Source organism: Lupinus angustifolius, unplaced genomic scaffold (assembly GCF_001865875.1).
Source record: "Lupinus angustifolius cultivar Tanjil unplaced genomic scaffold, LupAngTanjil_v1.0 Scaffold_25_366, whole genome shotgun sequence".
Lineage (NCBI taxonomy): Eukaryota > Viridiplantae > Streptophyta > Magnoliopsida > Fabales > Fabaceae > Lupinus > Lupinus angustifolius.
The window spans coordinates 26,622-50,258 of record NW_017720299.1 but is presented as its reverse complement, the minus strand read 5'-3'; the positions used below and the strand labels follow the sequence as shown (position 1 = coordinate 50,258).

The 23,637-nt window shown below is 31.2% G+C and overlaps 1 protein-coding gene across 2 annotated transcripts; it reads right to left on the bottom strand.

Annotated features, from left to right (window-relative positions):
• Positions 1–9,481: 9,481 nt before the first annotated feature.
• LOC109338436 (aspartic proteinase-like protein 2) lies at positions 9,482–15,978 on the bottom strand. Of its 2 annotated transcripts, none has more exons than XM_019575673.1 (10): positions 15,479–15,975; positions 14,826–14,955; positions 14,047–14,294; positions 13,104–13,331; positions 12,459–12,621; positions 12,314–12,387; positions 11,543–11,630; positions 11,052–11,127; positions 10,591–10,662; positions 9,482–9,811 (listed from the first exon to the last, which is right to left on the bottom strand). In XM_019575673.1, exons 1-10 carry the CDS (start codon positions 15,697–15,699, stop codon positions 9,669–9,671), a joined length of 1,443 nt encoding a protein of 480 aa, XP_019431218.1. In that variant the 5' UTR covers positions 15,700–15,975; the 3' UTR covers positions 9,482–9,668. The 2 variants fall into 2 exon arrangements, 1 of the variants encoding a protein (XP_019431218.1); XR_002106552.1 differs by having other exon boundaries at positions 9,530–9,811; positions 11,052–11,125; positions 11,539–11,630; positions 15,479–15,978.
• Between the last annotated feature and the right edge of the window lie 7,659 nt (positions 15,979–23,637).

Below are 23,637 nucleotides of genomic sequence, written 5' to 3'. Positions count from 1 at the left end.
TGTTTCAAGTGAATATCTAAGTGTTGTAATTGGAAGAATTGCTTGTAAAACATTATTTCAATTATAGTGAATAAAAATCTCCCAGATTAGCCGGAGGCCTGGATGTAGTTTGCAAGTGGACACGCAAACGAACCAGGATAATAATCGTGTTGCAGGATTTTTTCTTTCCCTCTTTCTCTCTTTATTTCTTTAATCGATTACTTTGTATAGTTGTTTTAATTGCGATATTCTGTTTCTTTACTATACTGTTGTAACTGTGATACATTTGTTAGCTCTGTATATTCGTTTCAATCTCGATTGATTGTCGTGCACGAAGCCGAATCTGTTTGTAGAATCTGAGCTATTTTAATCGATTAAATTGATAACGTTAATCGATTATTTATATTCTATTAATTGATTAATCTGGGGTTATTTCAGCGTTAATTATTGTTTTCGAAAAGCGGATACTCTGACCGCTCCACCTATTCAACCTCCCCTTCTAGGTGTATTTTAGCCACTGATACCTAACATCCTACATAGTTATTCAGGTTATAATCAGATCATAGTGGATCCATTAGACCAGGAAAAGATTGCATTCACATGTACTTCGGAGTCTTCGCCTACAGAAAAATGTCTTTGAGTCAGTGTAATGCACTAGCTACCTTTCAAAGATGCATATTGGCTATCTTTGTAGATAGGGCAGAAAAATGCATTGAGGTCTTTATGGATGATTTCTCTATTTTTGGATCAACTTTTGATAAATGTTTAGATAACCTGGATACGGTGCTAAAACTATGTGTGGAAATAAGCCTAGTTTTGAACAAGGAAAAGTGTCACTTCATGGTCATTGAAAGAATAATGTTATGGCATAAGATCTATTCAAACAGAATAGAAGTCGATAAACCAAAGATAGACACTATAGGGAAACTCCATACTCTAACAAATGTCAAAGGTATTAGGAGTTTTCTCGGACATGCAGGATTCTATTGTCGTTTCATCAAGGACATCTCAAAGAAGCTCAAACAATACACTATGCTAGTAAGGTTTTAAATGAAGCTCAAATCAATTATGAAACAATGAAGAAAGAATTGCTAGCTAAAGTTTTTGCATTGAAAAATATTAGAAGTTATTTGATTGGCGCCAAAATTATAATTTTTACTAGTCATGCGACAATCAAATATCTTCTTAAAAAACCTGACTCTGCGCCATGACTAATTCGATGGATTCTATTGCTACAGGAATTTAATTTGTAAATATGGGATAAGAATGAAAAGGATGCTGTGGTGATTGATCACTTATCCAGGCTAGTGAATGATGAGATCACTTTAGGAGAAAAAGAAATAGTTGAAGAATTTCTTGATAAACATCTATTTATCCTTCAAGAGAGACCATGGTTTACTAACATGGCCATCTTCAAAGCTTTGGGGATCATTCCTGAAGATATACTCATCGGAAAAAGAAAAAGCTTCTAAAATAGTCCAACAATTATATCTAGGACGAGACATACCTTTCAAAGAAGTAACTATCAGCATCCTTCAGAGATGTGTCGATGAGTTTGAAGCTAAAAAGATATTTTGGCACTACCACAATTCTGCTTATGGAAGGAACTTTAATGGAGAAATAATTGCAGCCAAAGTTCGTCAAGCATAATTCTATTGGCCAACCCTCTTCAAATATGTCAAAGCTCACGTACAAAGTTGTGATGCATACCAAAGACAAGGAGGGATAAGCAAATGAAATGAAATGCCTCTAAAGAGTATTTTGGAAGTTGAAGTATTCGCTTGTTGGGGTATGTATTTTATGGGACCTAATGAATATATATTGTTTGTTGTTGAATATGTTTCTAGGTGGGTAGAAGTCATAGCAACCTACAAAGAAAATGGAAAAAAAACAATGATAAGTTGTTTACAAAAGAATATTTTTAGTCGCTTTGGGGCATCAAGAGTAGTCATTACTGGTGGAGGATCCCACTTTGTCAACTCCCAACTGGAAATAAGTTTGTGAACATTATGGAGTAAGGCATAAGATTGCATCATCTTATCATCCTCAGTGTAATGGACAAGTAGATGTCTCCAATAGAGAAATTAAGAAAATAATGGAAAATATTGTTTCTTCTTCCAGAAAAGATTAGAAAATATTTAAACTTATCTTATTATTCAAATATTTGAAGTATAAGTGAGTAATAAAGGGAGGAGAAGTTGTTGTTTAGTTCAACAAAAGTTGGATATCAGTTTCTCCATTAAGTTGTAAGAAATTATCAATGTTATATTTAACAACCTAATATGTATCAAAACTTATCTCGTCGTCATTTCATAGATGATGAACGATATGCAATACAAATCGGAGTAAAAACTTTAAATTATATTTAAAAAAAACTCATTTTTGTTCATTACAAAATGCATCAACAATTATAAGAAGATGTTGCTTAAATAACAAAGGATAATGGTGATTTTATAATTAATTCCTATATTCAAGTATAAAAATGATGAGTTTATCCTAGCTAATGTATAACTAATTAGTTAAGAGTAAATTGTATTAACAACCTTTGAAGTTTAGCTTAAAATTACACTCATCAAATATTTTTTGTTTAAAATATTACACTCATCTCCCTTGTTGGAGTAACATGTGCAATGTGTGTGTGTGTATTAGGTGTGGTTTCCATATGTGCAAAAAAAACAATAGTTTGTATAATTTCACTAGAACTCATGGAGTGTCAGTGTAATTTATCTAAACAAAAAATGAAGAATAATTAGTCATTTGGGTCCCTCATGTTTTTCATGGGCACCAATTTAGTCCCTAATAAATTTAATATGTCCTCAACTTTTAAAACGTAGACATATGTTAGTCCCTCTATTACCCCCATTTGGTAATGTTAAGAGGATCACTGATGTGGCACGTTAACTACACATGTGACGACATGTAGTCATTTCACAGTAAAACAATTTTCCAACTCAACGAAACAATGTCATTTCAAAATTTAAAAAAGAATATGAATTTTAGTCCCTCAAAATTTTCGTAAGTACCAAATTAGTCTTTACTGGTAAACGAAATTTTGAACCCTAAATTTTCACCCCAAATTGTCCTTATTGATACCAATTTATCCTTTAATTTATTTTGATTAAACGAATGAGTTATCTTTTATTTTCTTAATGAATATTCTTATTCTCCATTTTTGTACTCATGTTCTTAGATTAAAGCCTTTTGTTAGAAAGATCCTCTTTTTTAAGGTACTTTTCTAGTTTGGAAAATCTAACAAAAGATGTCCAATTAAGTAAGCAATTAGACCAGATCTCTTCAAGGTTAAGGCTTGAGCAAGAGCCAAGGAAAATGATTTCTTAAGCCATTGTATCACATGTATAATTCTTGTTCCCCATTTGTTCTAAGAAAAAAGAAATGTAGTAGATAAATTAAAGGATAACTTGGAACTAATAAGGATAATTTGGGATGAAGAAACCTGATTTAGGGTATAAAATTTTGTTTACTAGTATAGACTAACATGGTACTTATGAAAATCTTGAACTAAAATGAGTGTTTTTTCTTGGAGTTGGTGAGAGAGAAGAAGATGACACAAAACAACGTTGTTTTGTATCTTAATATTTTTTAATTCAAAATGACGTTGTTTCATTGGGTTGACAAAAGTTTCTAGCATAGAATTGCCATGTGTGGCCACATACAATTAAAGTGTCACATTAACAATTCTATTAACATTAATAGATAGGAGGTAACGAAATGGCTAACACAAGTCTATATTTTAAAGGATTATACCAAAATGATAAGTTAAATTTATTAGCGATTAAGTAGATATTTATAGAAAACATGAGGACCGAAATGAATAATTATTAAAAAATAGAAGATATGAATTGTGCAATTTGTTGGTTTGAGAAAAGGAGATGGAATATGTGATAAAAAAGTTAAGTGTGTAAAACATAATTAGGTGCCATTTTGGTGTTTGGTAGAGGTTACGTTTTGGGGGTGAAATATGAAGGAATGAGTAGATAAAAGGACATTTGTTAAAGTGAGGGGCCAAAATTTTCAAAAGTTGGTTGTGAGTAAACATGCATTTAATGTAGATAGAAAAGAATACTATACATACCTCTGACTTTTAGTGAAATTATAAATTGTTTTTCCATTTTTTATACCTACACAAACCCCCTAGATTATATACATACATTATATTGATTATCCCTAAGGTATGGATGGTAATGGGTTTGGACTGGTCTGTATAGTGCGTTATCTGGACCCGCCCTGCTACCTAATTTTTTTGACCTAGACCCGTCACATGACATTGTTGATACCTGTTGGTCTGCTACCCGGGTACCCACAAAGTAAAAGAACATTAAAAATAATTGTAAGTAATTTATGTAATTGTGTGTTTGTTTCCTACAATCTCTTATGTTACGTAGGTGATTAACCAGAGAAAAAATTATAAAACATAATTTAAAATTTTAAACATATTTTAAATTGATTGTTAAATACAACTCATTTTACTCAAACAAACATAAAAACAAAATCACTACTTCAACATTACAATGTAAAATTGATTTAGTAAGAATTGTTTAATCAACATGATATTATATTACACATATGAATTAACAACATCACATCATATCACTTCTTAACAATATAATATCACATCAATATTTAACACTATTTAACAACAAAACAATCACATTTATGAATTAATATGATATTACAATTGCAAATTAACAATATAACACTATAATTATGATTAATATGATATTACAATTGTGTTGCTATATATATATAGGAATAGTGGGTTGGGTACATATCGGTCTGGTTATCTCATTGCTTGGACCAGACCCATCCACCAACGAGTCTTAAAATCTTGGATTTCAATTACTCGCGGGTCCAAAAATAATAAAGAGATATTGATTCTTATATTTTTTAACTTTTCTCTATAATATATCATATTTTGTTTCAATTAATTACACTCATAACATTTTTTATAAAAGATCACACTTAATTTTTATGCAGATGTAGTTAGTGTAATGTATGAATATAAATATGGGTGGTTTGTGTAGGTAAAAAAAGAGGGATGATTTGTGTAATTTCATTAAAACTCAGAAGTGTGTTAGTGCAATTTTCTCTAAATAGAATAGGCAAAAAAGTAAGAGTGTAATATCTATATACTTACAGTGTATAGATTTATACCTAGTCAGTATATCACCCACTATTAATTTGCATTACTTTTATTCAAAGCAATGTTATGCAAGCCAAACCAGACCAAACGTATCAACTTGTCCGACCATCGACTAGCCTTCCAAACAACCTCGGTTTATTACAGAGCTAGTCGGATGAGTATTTGAGTTGTTTTGGATTATTAAGATTCTGGTTCGGCCTTATTAAATTAGGTTAACTTGGAATAACCTAAGTCATGAGCCAAACAGTTTAGTGAAGAAAAACTATGGGCAAACAAAACTATTTTGAAATTCTCTTTTCTATTTCCTTTTTCAAGCAAATCAACCCGAAATAGATTGAGAGCAAAACTTACTATGAGGTTGAGAATCCTCTATTGAGATTATTGTTGTTGTTGGTGAAGCTTCAAAAACATGTTAGGTGTTCAAACTTCAAACTTTTTTTATCATTTTCTTCTATATAGCTTTTTTTTCTCTATTAAAATTTTCCTCTTCGACTCTTGTTGCAGGCTTCACGGTCAAGATTAAACCCTACTACTAGAATGATATTTGGATTTTGCACTATTATTAGAAATAGGATATAAAATAGAGCAAGAAAAAAAGGAGAAATCATAGAAGAAAATAGACATGTAGAGAATAATATGAGGAGGAGGTGTTTGGCCTGATAGGAATTGGGAGGGTGCAATACAACTTGCAATAACTATTTGTCTCTAATGTTCCTCTCTTTCCTCTCTTATTGTTAATGCAATTGCAATATGGGTTTTACTTTTCTAAGCCTAAAAGTAGTCTTGTTCAAAAGTTTCCAAATTGATTCAATTTTATATTTAAACTCCCTTTTGTATATTTAACTAACTATAAATATTATATATGATAGATGATATTCTCTAGTACAACCGAACAGTTTAATTGATTAAACAAGTTAAAATCTATACAGAACCTCTTCTAATTTGATGTCTGAATTGAGTATCATAATATTGATTTAAAGAGTTAATGATGATTAAATATTATAGTGTATAGAACTTTTATACTGCGACTGCATACATTTTTTTCAAAAAACTAGCAAGGCCGTGCATTTGCACGGGACGATATTTTTTTGCCGCATGATTAATAATACATATTACATGTGCATTTATGATTAAGAATATGTATGTTGCTCGTGCATTCACATGGTTAAAATCATATATTTTACCAGTACATTCGTATTGTTAAAAATTATTAATTATATATAAAATCATACGTTCAGACCATACCGTTTAACTGTTTAAATCGGATAAACTTAATACAGGATCTCTTCTGGTTTAACATCTTGCTCGACTTTCCCAACAATTTCATTATTATTTGATTCTAAAATAAGATTAGTATAAAAATAAATATTATTATTTAACTCTAAAATAACTACAAACAATATGTTATGATTCATATTATTATTATTTTAATATCGCTATAGTAACATTAAATTTTAATATTTGCATAGGTAATCATATTCTTTTTATTTTTAAATAAATCACATATCATGAGGGCTTGAGAGATTGACACATGTCATGAGAGAGTTCTTAGAGATTGACACATGTCATGAGGGAATTCTTGAGAGATTGACACATGTCATTGAGAGATTAACACATGTCATGAGAGACCTTTAGTTTTGATGAGAGGTTAACACATGTCATGGGGGCTTGAGAGATTGACACATGTCATGACTGTGCATTAAGTTTCTAATGTTAAATAATTGTGTAATACGCTCAATTAATCATGCACGTTATGCAATTCAATAAATCAGAATAAATTATAAATTAATGAATCCAAATAGAAACAAATTATCGAAAAATGATGTAAAACATTAATGAGTATATATTACTCAATTAATATTCCATAAATTCATTAATTATAATACTGCAAAATTATATTTCATTTTGTAACTGACCCATAAATTCGAACAACAAATTGAATATAAATTGCATTAAATATTAATATTCCGAAAATTTATTATTTATGATTCGGTAAATTTATATCAATAATAAACATTGCTTAAAATTAGGGAATAATAAATAATTTAATCAAACAAATTAATTACCACAATCAAATCAAATTGCTTTAATATTTTGATTGTCACATCCTATTAAAGATTAAATAGAAATTAATCCAAAAATGCAAATGAAAAATCAAATCACAACTAATTTTTAGGACAATTATTTAATTTTTAGATAACGGAATAAAAGATATTCAAAGACAATCATGCCTAATAATTTTGGAATATAAATTCAAACAAAATAGAATATAAATGGAATTGAATATAAATATATTTCGCAAATTTATTATTTACATTTATGCAAATTTATATCCATAATGAGCATTGCTTAAAATTAGCGAATCATAAATAATTTAATCAAAATATAAATCAAATCAATTAAGTATCATAATCAAATGAAATTTGTTTAATATTTTCATTATTACATCTTATTAAAGAGAAAATCAATCAAAAAACACAATAAAAAATCAAATAACAAAAATAATTGTGGATGACAATTATTTTGTTTTTAGATAATAGAGTAAAATACATTCAAAGAAAATCATGCATAATAATTTTAGTTTCTAAAGTGTAACTACCAATTAATATTACTCAATTAATACATTCAAAGATATTAATGAGTAATTATTACTCAATTAGTATTCCACAAATTTATTAGCTATAATTATGCAAATTTATATTATATTTTTGTAACTCATACATAAATTCAAACAAAACATAATATAAATTAAATTAAATATTAATACTCCATAAATTTATTACTTATATAGTAGGATATAAATGAAATTAAATTGTCTTTAGTGGTTATGACTGATATGATGATCACATTTACTATGATTAATTAGATAAAAGATACATATTCAACAATTAAACATGCCAAATTATGTATGATGAGAATAAAAAAATTAAAGATTATTCTTACTAATATAAGGTTGACACATCAGATAGTGAAAAACATAATTTTGAATGTAAAAGAACAAACACATAATAAAATTAAAGAACTATTATTTTACACTCAGATAATGAATATAACCTCTGTAACGCCCCGAAAAATACTCTTTATTTATTACGCGGAAAAGTGAGTAAAATTTTTTTTTGAATTGGTGATATAAAATTGTTTCCTTTTAAAAACCTTTCTTTTCCGGGACATCACTTTAAGTAACATATAACGCGGAAATCATCATTTGTTGTGCAAAGGAGAATAAAGTTGAAGATTTTAGTAAGATGGGGACACATAGACATGACACTAACCAGTAGATATGCTTTAAGGGAGAGTCAAACTACAAATGAAGAGATAAGATGATAAAAGCGAGATAAGATGATAAGATAAATAAATTCATAACAACAAACAAACAAATACAATATTGTAACTTGTAACTAAATGTGTGTATATATATAAATGGAGATCAGGTACATAACATAGTTATTGAGGGTTTGGTCATTGTTAAAGATGAAATCCTTGTAAATCATACACTAAGGAAGATGATTATTGGAAGAACAAATCTACAAAATAATGAAATCAATCGTACCATATATATAATATAAACAAATCAAAGAAAAAATAAGAATACACATACATAATAAACAAAAAATCAATTAAAATATCTAGAAAATAAGAACATATCTAAAAATAAGAACATATCTAAAAGTAAACAAATGAATGAAAAAAATCAATAAAAATGAATTTTAAACATATTTACAAAAGAAGAACAAATCTACTTGAGTAGTGGGATACAGAAGCCATCAAATTAGGTTAATGAATGAAAAAATCAATAAAAATACACTTTCAATAACATATTTATAGAATAAGAACAAATCTACAATGATGAAGATTTAGTAGCATGATACAGAAGTCATCACATTAAGTTTAAATGAAATGAACATTGACGAATGAAACATTGGATTATAGACATGTGAGAGAAGAATAGAGAAATATGAAATGAAAGGGGGAGAAGAATATGGAGATATGAAATGATAATGGTGGAGAAGTAATTCACATGTGAAAATGGATTCAATTCCCTTTATTGTGAGATGTAATTTCTTCATAGAATAAAAAAAACAAATGAGTCCATTAATCATTAGAATTAAATTGTACAATGAACAAAAAGGGAAGATTGACATGTTTTGGAGGGAAGGTTTTGATCGAGAGATTGACACATGTCATGAGAAACCTTTTAGTTTTAATGAGAGATTATGTCATGAGGGACCTTTTTTATTATATAGGTAATAGATTAATGAATATGACATTTCACAATAAAATTGTGTTTTAAAACTAATCTTGTCTTAGCAACAACTTATGACCATACCCATAGAGATTGCATCCACTACAAAATTAATCATATTCCTTCCTTCTTTAAAAATAAAACAAAAAGAAGGAACTGAAATTTGCCCCTTTCTTAATTCCATTTCTATCTGCACGAGAAATGGCTATATGCATCAGGCATAAGCATTGCGTTTACAAGAAAAATAAATGAATGTCATCCCTCATATACCATAAAACTAATCAATTAAACTGTTATCATGACAATAAGCAACAAAAAGAATGGCAACACTGTTCCAATTAACACGGTAGAAGCTGATGAAAGCTTATGTGCACCCAGTGCATATACAGATTTAGTCTTTTCATCCTTCACTTTAATGCTGGAAGAACCTGAAGAAACAACAAGACAATGACTTTAAGGTCATTCTATTATTCTATTACACAAATATCAACGAATTAACCCTAAAACCTAATAGATCTTCATCAAACTGGTTACAGTATTTGTATGGTGGTGTAATGATTCATCAAGTAATTCACTAATTAAATCGCATAATGATGAAATTATATATACATATATATTATATTAATATTAATGTTGAAAATTAATAAAGAGAATAACTAATTTTATTTACAGCATTTTAAAACAAAATGTGCGACTTTGTGGTAGACCATATTTTAGAAGTATAAACAAATGTAATTATATTTTTGATCCCTGATAATAATATATTTTGGTAGAAATTAAGTCACTTTCATTAAAAAATTATATAAAAACTGGCCGGTATAACCGGTATAGTTCAATTGAAAACTGGTCAGTGTGACCACGCATAACCTATATAATTACTATACTGTTATGATGTTGGGACCGATTCACTGGTTTCCTAGTTGAACCAGTTCGTAAGGTCCAATTTTCACTACATCGTTCAATAATACACACAAATGAAGCTTGTTTTGGCCAAGCTCTCTGAATTTTGATTCATAAATCTAAACATTTACCAGAGACATTAAAATCAAGTATGAAGGGATCAAAAATGATTCTTGTCAAAAATTCCTGAAAGAAAGAATCCAAGGTCATATATGAACTTGGAGCAGCCTTGGGTTATACATTTAGCATATAAATAATGGGGGTCAAGTTAAACCATATAACAAAGAAGGAAACAATATATACTCACAATTGAAATCTGTCCATCCAATTTCCATATTTTCAAGATCGTATACAACTAATTTGTTTGACAACACCAAATCTGCAATACAGAATAATTCAAGGTTAATAAAAGATATAAACATCCCAACATAAGTAGCACTCATTTCCAAAATGATTAAAGGCTTAAAACTAGCATTAGTCGGGTCATGCATATATAATAAACAACATAGTTTAATAAACAGCAACGTATATGAAAGTTCTTAACTCTCAACACAAATAGCTAACATATATCAGAAACTTACTCAATAATTATGATAGTGCATGAACGTCTTAATTCAGCAGAAATAGGTAACATATATCAGAAACAGTTAAGGGAGCTAAATGAACAAACCTTGCCTCCTAGAAACTTCAACCAAGTTAGAAGTCACTGCCTCACGGGATTAAATTATAAGTGATATCTTTTCACCCAAAAAAAATTAGAAACTTTACCTCCAAGAAGAATCAACTCCTTTCCATCCTTAGTTTGTGACGAACTTTTCTGCCAGCCGATACAATACATGTCGCTCTGGGGGACAATGAAGACAAAACAGTATCAAGAAACACTATTACTGAAAACCTGTAACGAATTCGCCCAGGTGAGGTGTTCCAGAAAAAGTTGCATACATTCTAGAAAACACAAATTCTTAGTGTAAAACTCTCCAAATGGCAACTTAAACCACCACTATAGTCAACAATGAACTGAAGATAAATAATCAGTCCCTTCAACTTCAAGTGCACAATGACTATACCACATTTAACAAGTGTTTGATAAATTTTAGAAAGGGGGACAAATCAGTAAAGGCTGAACATATGACTGCAGTTTCATGTAAGAATAAACTTATTAGTGGTCGACTCGTCGGACTATTTGAGTCTCTAGCAGACACAGCTTCTCAAATCAGAAGCTGGGTACATAAACAATGAATAATCAAGTTCCCACTCACTTGATAGAAGAACATGTAGTCGTGTGGATAAGCTATTAGAGAAATTCCCTCGAAGTGAAACTTGACAGCTGGAAATCCATCATCTAACCTGCAAAATTACAAACAAAAGAAAGTCAAAAAATAGTTAAGAGCTGCATGTCCCAGGCACTGGAAAGTGCACTTGTTGCCTTCTTGAACTAATGAAACCTAGCTCACCAAAAGTAAAATACATTTTAATTATCAGAATATCAATCGAACATTCTGTGCCTAGTTACAATTTCAGAAGACCATCTTGAACAAATTATTGTTTCTAATGCAGAATTCAAAGCACATGTTGCAGAATCCAGATATTACCGGATGCTTTCACTTTAACAAGATTCTAATCAGTAATTTCAGACTCAACAAATTGATTTATGATGTTCTGTCTCTACTCAAATTCAAAGATAACACAAATATACAGATACTGTTACATTAATAAGTGAATCCTACATATACTCTCACATCAATATGCTTCTTTTGTCATAATGTTTTGCCCCTTTGCAAATTCCAGAAAATTGGATTGCTGATGGTATTATGAAAAACAGTGATAGCTTTTTGAATATACATTTAAATGACAATCTCACATCACCATACCCTGTGGACTGAACACCCAAGATAATAAACCTTAATCTCTCTGATAAACCAATGATATAAACTTAGTTAATTACATCCTAATATAGTGACAATTGAACAGAAATGCAACATTTCATTTCTACATGAAGTAAAATAACATCATGCATATAACTAACATACTTGTCACTATAATGAAAACAAGTAAATTCTTCATCAACAAGATATAATTTCAGAGTAGGCTGCCGAGCCAAAACCTGCAACAAAGAAAAAGCATGAGTACTCGAGTTGAAAAAGTTGATTCACTTAATCTTTAAATTACACTTACCTTCGTCACTATCTGGCTATGAATCATAGGTGGAAGGTAAGCCAAGGTTGTGCCACTATCTATTATTGTCCCCCTCCCGTTTCCAGTGTTAAATATATCTAAGGGAAGCTCTAGAAGATCCCCATCGACCTCCACGTCCTTCAAAACCACATTGTAGTGTGCCCTGAAATTGTCAATATAGTGAAGTTAATGTTATGACAATATTCCAGTCCCGAAACCTGAACTGGAAACAAAATACATTATAAGAATCAGAAAGACCGCATTCTCTTGCCTATGAGATTCAATGGCCTTTCAAGTGGACCACAGATAACAAAAGGACTTATCAGATACATGATTTCCTTTCACAATTTTTAAAATATTGAAAACATGAAATGAGGATATTTTCATCACTGGTTATTTTAATATTCCATAAGGTCTTATCTAGAGTTGAATAATAGACAATAAAGAACTCCTAAGTAAACCTAATCCCAATAACAAAACTCAGATAATTATTCAGTAAAATAACATTTAAGAAAATCCAACATATCTTGGTTCTTCTGAAGTTAAATAGCAGTCAAATAACTACAATCAAACAACGAAAGAAATCAAACAAACTGACAACAAATAACATGGAATAGGAACAAAAGGTTAAGATTCAGCTCATACATTTTTGGTACCAATGAAGTTCTATTAAATTTTGGCTGCACCACTTCACCAATGGAAAATATTCCACCTCCTTGAATATTGTCAAGGCAGTGTGAAAATACTTTTTTCACCTTTCCAGATGCAGCAAGTTGTGAAAGCACAGAAGAATTTGATTGTCCAAAACCCATTATTCCACAAAGGGCATCATCTTCGGACTTTCCCAATGTCCCAGACTGATTAGTACCACACCTATCAGTAAGACAATAATCAGGAAGACATAACCAAAAATAAATACAGACATAAACAAACAAACAAAAAACACCGAAACAAGCAACTTGAATTTTATTATAAATCATTAAAAACGCAAAGACTTCCAAGCAAGAAAAAGAACCCATTTTTTTTTTAAATGGGAAGCTGGTGTTATAAAGCACCTGCTATGTGAAAGGTCTAGGCCAGAACCACTATGTGAACAATAGCAGAAAGCTGTGCCTTGATTTGCAAGAGGGCTAATTCAATGACTTAGACAAGTGACACAGTCACATGGCAACAATTCCAACTGTTGTTACCAAGGCTCACCTTCAACCCAAAAAGTATTTAATGCACTAAACAAGATCCTCAAGATAAATACAGTAAAAATAGATAAATGATTATAACAGAAAGTATACACATAAAATAAAACAATTAACTTGAAGGAGAATGAAAATATTGTTTATGAAGAATTATTTCCTGAGAGGCAAAAATAAGAAAAATATTGGCACCAGATCCTATTGATCCCTGAAATTTATCATTATAGAGTGCCAATGAGCTTCAGCTCATTTGGCACCAGACTCAGTCTTTAAGAATAGGATGTGATGGTGATGATATCAAAGGCTCAATCCTTTATCAAGCCATCTATCTACCTTCCCTACCCGAGTGTAAGTGTGTATGGGCGTATAGATGATCTGAAGTATTAAATTATACTTACCCAAAGACCACACTGCTACTATCTGGTCCAGTTTGGAGATTACCATTCACTCGATTAAATGTAAGTAAATCCCTCACAAAGGATCCAGTTGTTTGACCTCCATCTCCATAAATTATGCTGTATGGGCAGGACTTTCCTTTTTTGCAATTAGAAATTTGACCACCATATGTGGCATGGCAAAAATCACCATCACAAGGGACAATTTCCGACGTATTGGAACCCTTTGAATCATAGAGGTGCAATTCAATCTGTAACATAATAAATAATAATAATAACGACATAGCAAACATGCATCAATAAGTGGTCAAGCAATATAACTTTCAGTATTTCAAAGTATGCCATTAATGCACTATGCTCGGTGATTACTCCAATACTGAACTTATTTTTCTTAATTATAGGTACCCTATTCAGTTGTCTAGTAATCGATCTGTTGGTAATAGTTTATGGAGATAAAACATTTCTCCAGAGAACCACCAGCAATAAATACTTAGATAAGTCATCTAGACTACCAGTACCCTAGGGAAAAATCAAGGTCTTGTAACAACTCCAATATACTCATAGCCATGGTTTTACATCACAGTCTACAATCACAACATTACAGTTTCCGTAAATCTCCACAACTGCATTCCAACTTCAATTGCAGTCATATACAGCACATTTTCTCACAATTGTTCGCAACTGCAGTGAATGCTATTGCTGTCTAACTTAAACCGCAATTTAAAACCAGTCACATTTCAGTTCAACCAAAAAAAGCAGGAGAGAGAAGTCAAAATACGTACTCCAAGACCACTTTTCTTAGGACATGTTGTGCAACCTTCACAATTTACCCAGAGAACATCACTCCCGGTGTCAACCTGCACATAGTAGTCCTTTGCAGGGGAGCCAAGCCCGATTTTGGTATAATACAACCTAAACAAAATTAACAAAGTTAAGCATTCACATGAAAATGGTGATAGTTTTCTTCCAGTGTAAGAAACATACACATCAAGTACAAAATATAAATTAAATTGTTATTTAAACAACTGATTTGGATAACATCCCGTAACACCTAATAATTATTTTATGCTAGTCTCCAAAGTCAAGCTCAGTTGCTAGAGCTGCGAGACATTAAATGTTGGTGTACGGATTCAAATCTTGTACATCTCTCCCCTCCCCTTAAAGAAGATGGCTTCCCATCAATAAACAAAAAGTTATTTTATGCATAAAACTATTCAGTGTCAAGGGAAGTCGTTCAAATCAGTTGTTGAATCATGAATGTTATAATGAGAATTGAGAGTTGATCCATTAAATGAGTGTTTCTATTGAAGTCGAATTCAATGAATTCAAGAGCATGGTTGAAATGAACTCTTTTGGTAAGCATGATTTCTCTCCTAACAAGTGTCACTCTCAGAAATCGAAATAAGAATCGGAGATTGAAATAATAAAAACGAACCCAGTTTTAGAAGGGAGGCCATTGCCGCCAAGTTCAATATCAACAGTAGCAAGAAACCTTCCATGGCGACGAGCATCATGAGCTTTGATTTGGCTCAAACTTATATGAGGGCCTACAAATTTTCGCTCAACGGGAAGCACCAAATTTGCATTGGATCCCAAACAGAATTCCACAGCTAGAATAAACAGAATCAGCAACGTTCCTTTCAGATTGAAATCCATTTCATTCAATTCAATTCAATTATAATTGAGAGATGGATTATAGACAAAGAATATAAAAAATATTATATATAAATAGGAAATTTGAAGTTTTATATTACTGTTCCATTGCCTAACCCAGAGAGTGAAGAAGAGGGAAAGGCAATGGAAATGGAAATGGAAAGGAACGAAGAGGAAAGGATGATAAGCATGTTTGGAAAATATGGACATTGGAGAGAGAAACTGAGAGAGGGAATTCCGCGATTTCAATGGTAAACGATGCGTCTTCTATTACAATGAATGAGTGTTTGACAAAATTTCTAAATCAAACAAAGTTGCCTATTTTTCTTCGGTTCTTTTCCTTATTTAGTTCTTTTGTGTTTGATCGCTATGTTTTCTTCCTTCCTTGCTTTCCGCGCCCAAAATAGAATGAAATTTAAAAATAAAATCATCTTCTTTTATGACTTTTAAGTTTATTTATAGCTAGCGGCCTCATTAGATTATAGCTTTGATCGCTTACAAATATGTTTATAAATCTCCCGTATAAATTGAATCATTAATAATTGTATAATGAAAATAAAGTCATCTAAAATTATATTATTCAGAATTAATTTATTTTAATTTTTTTTATGTATATAGTCACCTCACCATTCAATAGAGTTTTTCGAAATCAAAAAATTCAAGATTTATGGACTAAGAAGCTTAATGCAATGGAAAGTCATATGCTAGTACACCATATGCCCCATCTCTATAAAAGTCTTAGTTGTGCTTCTTTCTGCTTATTAAATAGATTATCTCTATCTCTATTTCTTCAATGGTGAGTATTAAAAGGCTTTCCTAAAAGAAAGGGTTAGCTCTTAGCTCGCTGATAGTACTAATACATCCAATATGTACACACATATTAGGAAAATAAAAAGAAGAAAGATCCTTTTATATGGAGTTGGATCCTCACATTTATGAATTTTCCCCAATCTCTTGTCAAACTTACATTTCATTAAGATTGGAACTTTCCTAAAATTTAGGAGTTTCCAGCTATGTCACGCTCTCAAATCTACTCAAAAATACAGCGAGAGATAACAACTTTTAATTCAGGAGATTCTGCCTAGGTTCTAGTTAAACTCTCAAACTCCCTGGTTATAATGACTTATTATAGTACAGGAAAAGAAAAGGAGTCTTGTATATTGTATCCTACTACAAGAGAAAAAAAGTGTCATAAAACAAGAAGTATTATATGTTATGTTATAGAATAGGTATTCTCTTATCTAAGACGAGAATAGGCCCAACTTGCTTGCACCGATAACAAAGGAAATTGACAGGAAAAAATAGTACCAACTCTAGGATGAAATTACTCTTTATCTCTTATGATAGTTATATGGCGAAGACTTAGAATGTGGCTAATCCGCTTTCTCCCATTTTTATCTACTCTATCTATGAAGGTTATGAAGGAATTCATTCATAGAATATTATTGCACTATTTTTTTTTAAACAATCGTACATGATAAACTCAACCCAAGGAGATTGTACCAAGGTAAACTTGTTTTACCGATCGTTTGATTGGTTATGTCCTTAATAGCTCTGGATAAGCTATACCTTGAACTAGTGAAAAGCTATAATGAGCTAGGAAATGGTGAAGTATGTGAACTGAACTCCCTCTTCGAATAAAGGCCTTTTAACATTAAATAAGAAGTGATCTCTTTCCATTTTATCTATAAAGCCTTAAAATGTCATTTATTGTACTCATGCGGATGGATGAATCTTCCATATGAATAAAAAGAAAAGTAGTTTTATCAGTAAGAATATAGTCGTTTGCTCGTTATCTACATCTTGTGTAAGGAGATAAGGATAGAGGTTAGTCGAGTTAAAGGAGAGGGGAATGAGTTTCTTTCTTTGGAGGAACTAAATACATTATATTCATTAAAACCAAAACACCCATCTTGAGCTCTGAAGGGTTGAGAGCTTCCATAAACCTATTATAATATAAAGAGATTGGTAATTAGCCGATGTAATTTCTTTTCACCTTACGTTAACATTTTATTTTTTATTAGAAAATAGGATGAAAATAAATTATGCTAATGAGAGGTAAAATCAATAGGAAAGATCAATTTTCTTAATATTTGGAGTTTGATTATGTTACACTTATTATCCATCAAATCTTCTATCATCTCTTGATAATATGGTTAGTAAGACCCCTGAAATACATTCTAAATATTAATCTTCTATGATGATTCTAAATAATCTAAGAAATATTATATTGAATTGTATAAACTTTCTAATCTTTCGATTTCAAGTGTGGAGAAAATTAGAAAAGTACAACAAAATGTTTAAACTAATGAGCCAAATAATATTGATGAAACCCTGCTTGAGAAATGATGGATATTAGCATTGCAAAAGGAATGCAATTAATTGAAGAGAATGGTGTTTGGACACTGATTCCAAAACCACATGAAAAGTCCGTCATTGAAATAAGATGGGTATTTATAAATAAACTTAATAAGCAAACCAATTTGGTAAGGAAAAATCAAGGTTAGTTGCTCAATTCACTGAAAGGTTTGTTGTTCAATATTTATTTGGTAGATGTTGTTGCATTTTACTTACCATTTTTGTGTGGAAACCTACTTTAATACTTCATTGTAGTCTTAGTGACCAAAGAGAACATTAATGTTTGTTAAATCAAGGTACCTTCAATAGTATCATTATATACAAAAATGGTTAAAACATTTTGTTGGGAATCCTTCCTAATTAATGTGGAAGCAAGACCAATGAATCTTGTTAGATGAATCATTGAGTACTTTCAATGATGGCTATTCTAAGGTCTTGGAATTATTCCTTGACTCTTGAGAAGTTTGAAGTCTAACTTAAAAAGTTGGAGTAGTAGTTTTCAAGGTATCTTGAAAAGTATGACAACAATTAAAAATCCACTATGTCTTTATGTGAAGTCTTACCCTTCACTATATATATAGGAGACTTGTGAGGAAGAGATGCAACAGGCAAGTGAGAAAGAACAACATACATAGAAAGTGAGAGAGTTTATATCCACTAAGTGTGAAACTTGTATTCCTAGTGAGATACTAGAGAGAGTTTATATTTCTATCCTTTTTGGGCGAGATTGAGGGTTATCCTCTTACTAAGAGAGAGTCAAATATTGTAATCCTACTTTCTATAGTGAAAATATTTTATGGACTATGTCCCTTGGTTGTTTCCTTCTCACATTGAGGAGGTTTTTCCACGTTAAAATTCTTATTATTATTCATCTAATATTCTCTATTTTCTTTATTCACTTGTCACTTCAGCAAGTGTCCATTTTGCATCACACAGAGGAGAGAAATTGATTCTAAATTTTCCAACAGTGGTATCAAAGCTCCCAGGTTCATTCGGGGAGCTTGGCCTCTATAGTCCAAGATGGAAGGAGCCACTAATATCTCATTTGATGGAGACATGTTCAAGTTGACAGTTGACAACTATTCCTATTGGAAGCCCGTGATGGAGGATCATTTATATTGCAAGAATATGCATGAGCCTATTTCTTTCATAGGCAAACCAGAAAGTAAGGGTGACAAAGATTGAGAGCTTTCAAATTGAAAAGTTGTTGCAATGATTCAGAAGTATACTGATAGAAGTTTATTTGAGCATGTGTCCATATACACAAATGCTTATGAGTTGTGGTCGAAACTTGAATCTATGATTCAAAAGAAAACTCCCAGAAATGAAGCATATCTTGTCAGAAGGCTGGTGAAACTTGACTACAAAGATGGCCAGATCATGATAGAGCACTTGAATCCATTCAAGGATCTTGTTAATCAATTGACAAAGATAGACATGAAGATAGATGATGAGCTGCAAGCACTTCTACTACTGACTTCGTTACCTGAAAGTTGGAATACATTGTTGGTCACGCTCAGCAACTCAGTCCCCGATGAGAATGTCTCAATGGACATTGTTTCAGACAGTCTATTGAATGAAGAATCCAGAAGGAAAGAACAGAGTATATCCTTCCATTTTGAAGCAAATGTTTTGGAGAAACGTGGAAGAAGTGAAACTCATGGGAAGAATGAATCTCATGGATGAAGCAAAAGCAAATTTAGAGGTCGCTCTCAATCTCGCATGAGGTCAATAACATGCTACTAATGTAGTAAAGAAAGACATACGAGATCTGAATGCAGGTCCCTAAAGGGAGACTAGAAAGCTGGAAATGTCCGTGAAGATTTAGTTGATCCAAGAAAAAATGGTCATAAGCCTACCAAAGCCGTCGTTGCAGATGATGATATTCTCATCATTGGAGAAGACATTTACCTAAATTTTGCATATGGTGACTATGTTTGGGTTGTTGATTCTGGTGCTTTATTCCATGTAAGTCCATATAAAGGTTTCTTCTCAAACTATAAGAAAGGTGATTATGGTTCTATGAAAATGGGAAACCATGTTAGAAGCAAGATTACAAGAATTGGTGATATTGATTTGCTAACAGACACATGAGGAAAGCTTGTACTGAAGGAGGTGATATATGTCTCAAATATGCGTCTCAATCTTATCTCAACGAGTATGTTGGATGATACTGGTTTTGTAAGCCACAATGGTGATGGAAAATGGAAACTAGCAAAAGGCAACCTAGTCATTGCTAGAGGCTCAAAGGAAGGATCTTTGTACATTATGCAAGGAAGAACTTATTCTAGAGAAGCAAATGTTTGTGATGTCTCATTATCCACATTCTTCTCTTCTGATGTCCCGAGCTGAATGGGTGAACATCTTCTATCCCAAAAAGGTATCACACTATATGCTATTTGCTTATGATTAGTCAGGAAAATATTTAATTATTAAAATTTTAATTTAAATATTTTTTTTAACCAATCACAAACAATGACATATAAAGTGATACAATCTCGCAAAACTAATGCAAGTATATTTAATTGAAGTGTTAACAAACATATGTGGGTCATGTATCTTAATCTTATGAGTAAAGTTGTTAGATATAGAGCTTTGTTGCATAAGTTGTTAAATTGACTAAGACATTAGCTTTTAGTAACTTTGAGGTCATTCCAACAAATATGAATGAATTTACTTTAGAAATACAGATAGTAACTATGAAGTTCAATCTCAGCTCATTTTATCATCATATTACAATTTTCTTTTATATTTGTGTCATAAGAAAATAACCTTTTGAATAATAAATGAAAATAATAATTTTTAGTTGAAAGACTATATATAACAAGTACTTATGGATTCGACAACCCTTTACTCTATACATGTTTGTGATAACACATAGTAATTTCAATACCAATTTGCCATTTAGCATTGCTTCTGCCTTTCAGTTCCTCCAGAACCAACAGTTTGTGATGTCTCATTATCCACATTCTTCTCTTCAGATGCCCCGAGCTGAATGAGTGAACATCTTCTATCCAAAAAAAGTATCACACTATGTACTATTGCTTATGATTAGTCAGGAAAATACGTAATTATTAAAATTTTAATTTTAATATATTTTTTAACCAATCTCAAATAATGACATATAAAGTGATACAATCTTGCAAAACTAATGCAAATATATTTAATTGAAGTGTTAACATACATACGTGGGTCATGTATCTTAATCTTATGAGTAAAGTTGTTAGATATAGAGCTTGGTTGCATAAGTTGTTAAATTGACTAAGACACTAGCATTTAGTAATTTTGAGGTCATTCCAATGAATATGAATGAATTTACTTTAGAAATACACATAGTAACTGTGAAGTTCAATCTCAGCTCATCTTATCATCGTATTACAATCTTGCATTATATTTGTGTCATAAGAAAATAACCCTTTGAATAATAACTGAAAATAATAATTTTTAGTCGAAAGACTGTATCTAACAAGTCCTTGTGGATTTGACAACCCCTTATTCTATACATGTTTGCGATAACACATAGTAATTTCAATACCAATTTGCCGTTTAACATTGCTTCTGACTTTCAGTTCCTCCGGAACCAACAGTTTGTGATGTCTCATTATCCACATTCTTCTCTTCTGATGTCGTCGTTGCGCAACGTTGACCACAAGCAATCAAATAATGTACATAGAATAAATAGAAGAGAAGAAACAAGAGAACTTGTTAACGAGATTCGACCAATTGTGCCCACGTCCCCGTAAGCGCTGAGCGACTACCAAGATATTATTAGAGAATAAAGATTACAAACCCTAGTACACCCATGGGCCTACCTGTCCATGGGGTGTTCCTATTTGATGCTTATATCTGGGGCACATTACAACAATGGACATGAGTCCAATATATAACATTGATACTCTACTCTATTCTAATACTAGGCAATGTGAGACTTCATATAATAATATATTTCAAACAATCTCAACAGATGGCCCGAGCTGAATGGGTGAACATCTTCTATCCCAAAAAAACATAACATTATGTACTACTCCTTATGATTGGTCAAAAAAATATTTAGTTATTAAAATTTTAATTTAAATATATATTTTTAACCAATCACAAATAATGACATATGAAGTGATACATTTTTATGAGACATCATATGTGCCTCACAAGGTGAACCTCCCTCCATATATTGCTTCTCATACCTTATTGTAGCATCACCTTAGAGATGGAAAAATGGGTCGTCCGACCCGTTTAGCTCGTGCCCGTAATAATTTAAGCTGTCGCGGACATACCCATATTGGTTTAATGGACAAAATGTAATGACCTGCTCATTTTAAAATGGGTTAAAGGGCGGGTCGCGGACATTATTGAATAATTAAAAATAAAAAAATCATATAATAAATAAAATAAAGTAGTTGAAGACAAAAAATTAACAAAAACTTTTATATTTTATATGAAGTTGAACAAATCACATTATATTATAATTTTTTAGGGATAAAAAATTACATTACATCATAACTTATTTAAAAATTTCTTAATTTTTTCTTAAATTATATTTGTAAGCCGTCGGCATTGCCTAATAAAAATGCCTACGAGCTTTGCGGGAAAACAAGTAGGACAAAACGTGTAAATTGACAAAATTTACATCCCTGCCTAGAAAAAAAATGCGCCTATACTGGCACGGCAGTTTTGCCATCTTAACTTAAAAATGTTACAGCACTGCCTTAAGGTAGAATAGCAACCAATGATGTCAGAATTCTGGCAAAAGATTAGAATAAGAATACTTTTTTTGTTATTAGCATTGTCATTCTCTAAAATGCAACTCTACTCCTTTTATTTTTTCTGCCATTCTCCATCACACTGTCTTAAAATCGCTATTCTTTTGGCAGTGAGAATTCTACACTTATATCACTATCATTTTGTTATGAATTTATATTGATGTTATTTATTTTGAATATAAGTTATATACTAAATCATAGTTCAATTTTAATAAACTACTTCTTCAATTTTATTTTTTTGGTACTACTAAAAGTCTCTTACTTTATAAAGAAAATAATTAAATAAAAATATATAAAACTTTCACATTATTAATACATATTTTGTTTTTTTTACCATATATTTCATATCGTGGTTAAATTGAATTTAAATCCAAACATATGAAAATTTTGGGTTGAACATTCCCAAGCTCCCAGATACCTGTCCACATCTTTATCAATGGGATAATTAAAAAATTATATTTAATTAAACAAAATTATAATAACAAAAAGTAATATTTTTATATTATTTTATAAAATTTAATTGATTAGATTTTCATTCATCTCCATTCCAACCCCTTATACAACCAATGCAAAAAAGACATCCGGGAATATCCGTAGATGCTATACTCTCTATTCACCGATTTATCTTAATTCTACTTTTTTCGAGATTATGAGTAATTGCAAATAGCTAAAAGTCTTGTTTTCCCCCTTCAATCACTCTCATCATCTAATCCAAATTACCAAGACCACCCTCATTTTTAATGGCAACAACAATGTCAAACACATACCACAAGGGCAACCATGTCTTTTCAACCTCACTTCCAATTTCCCAGTCCAGCACCCT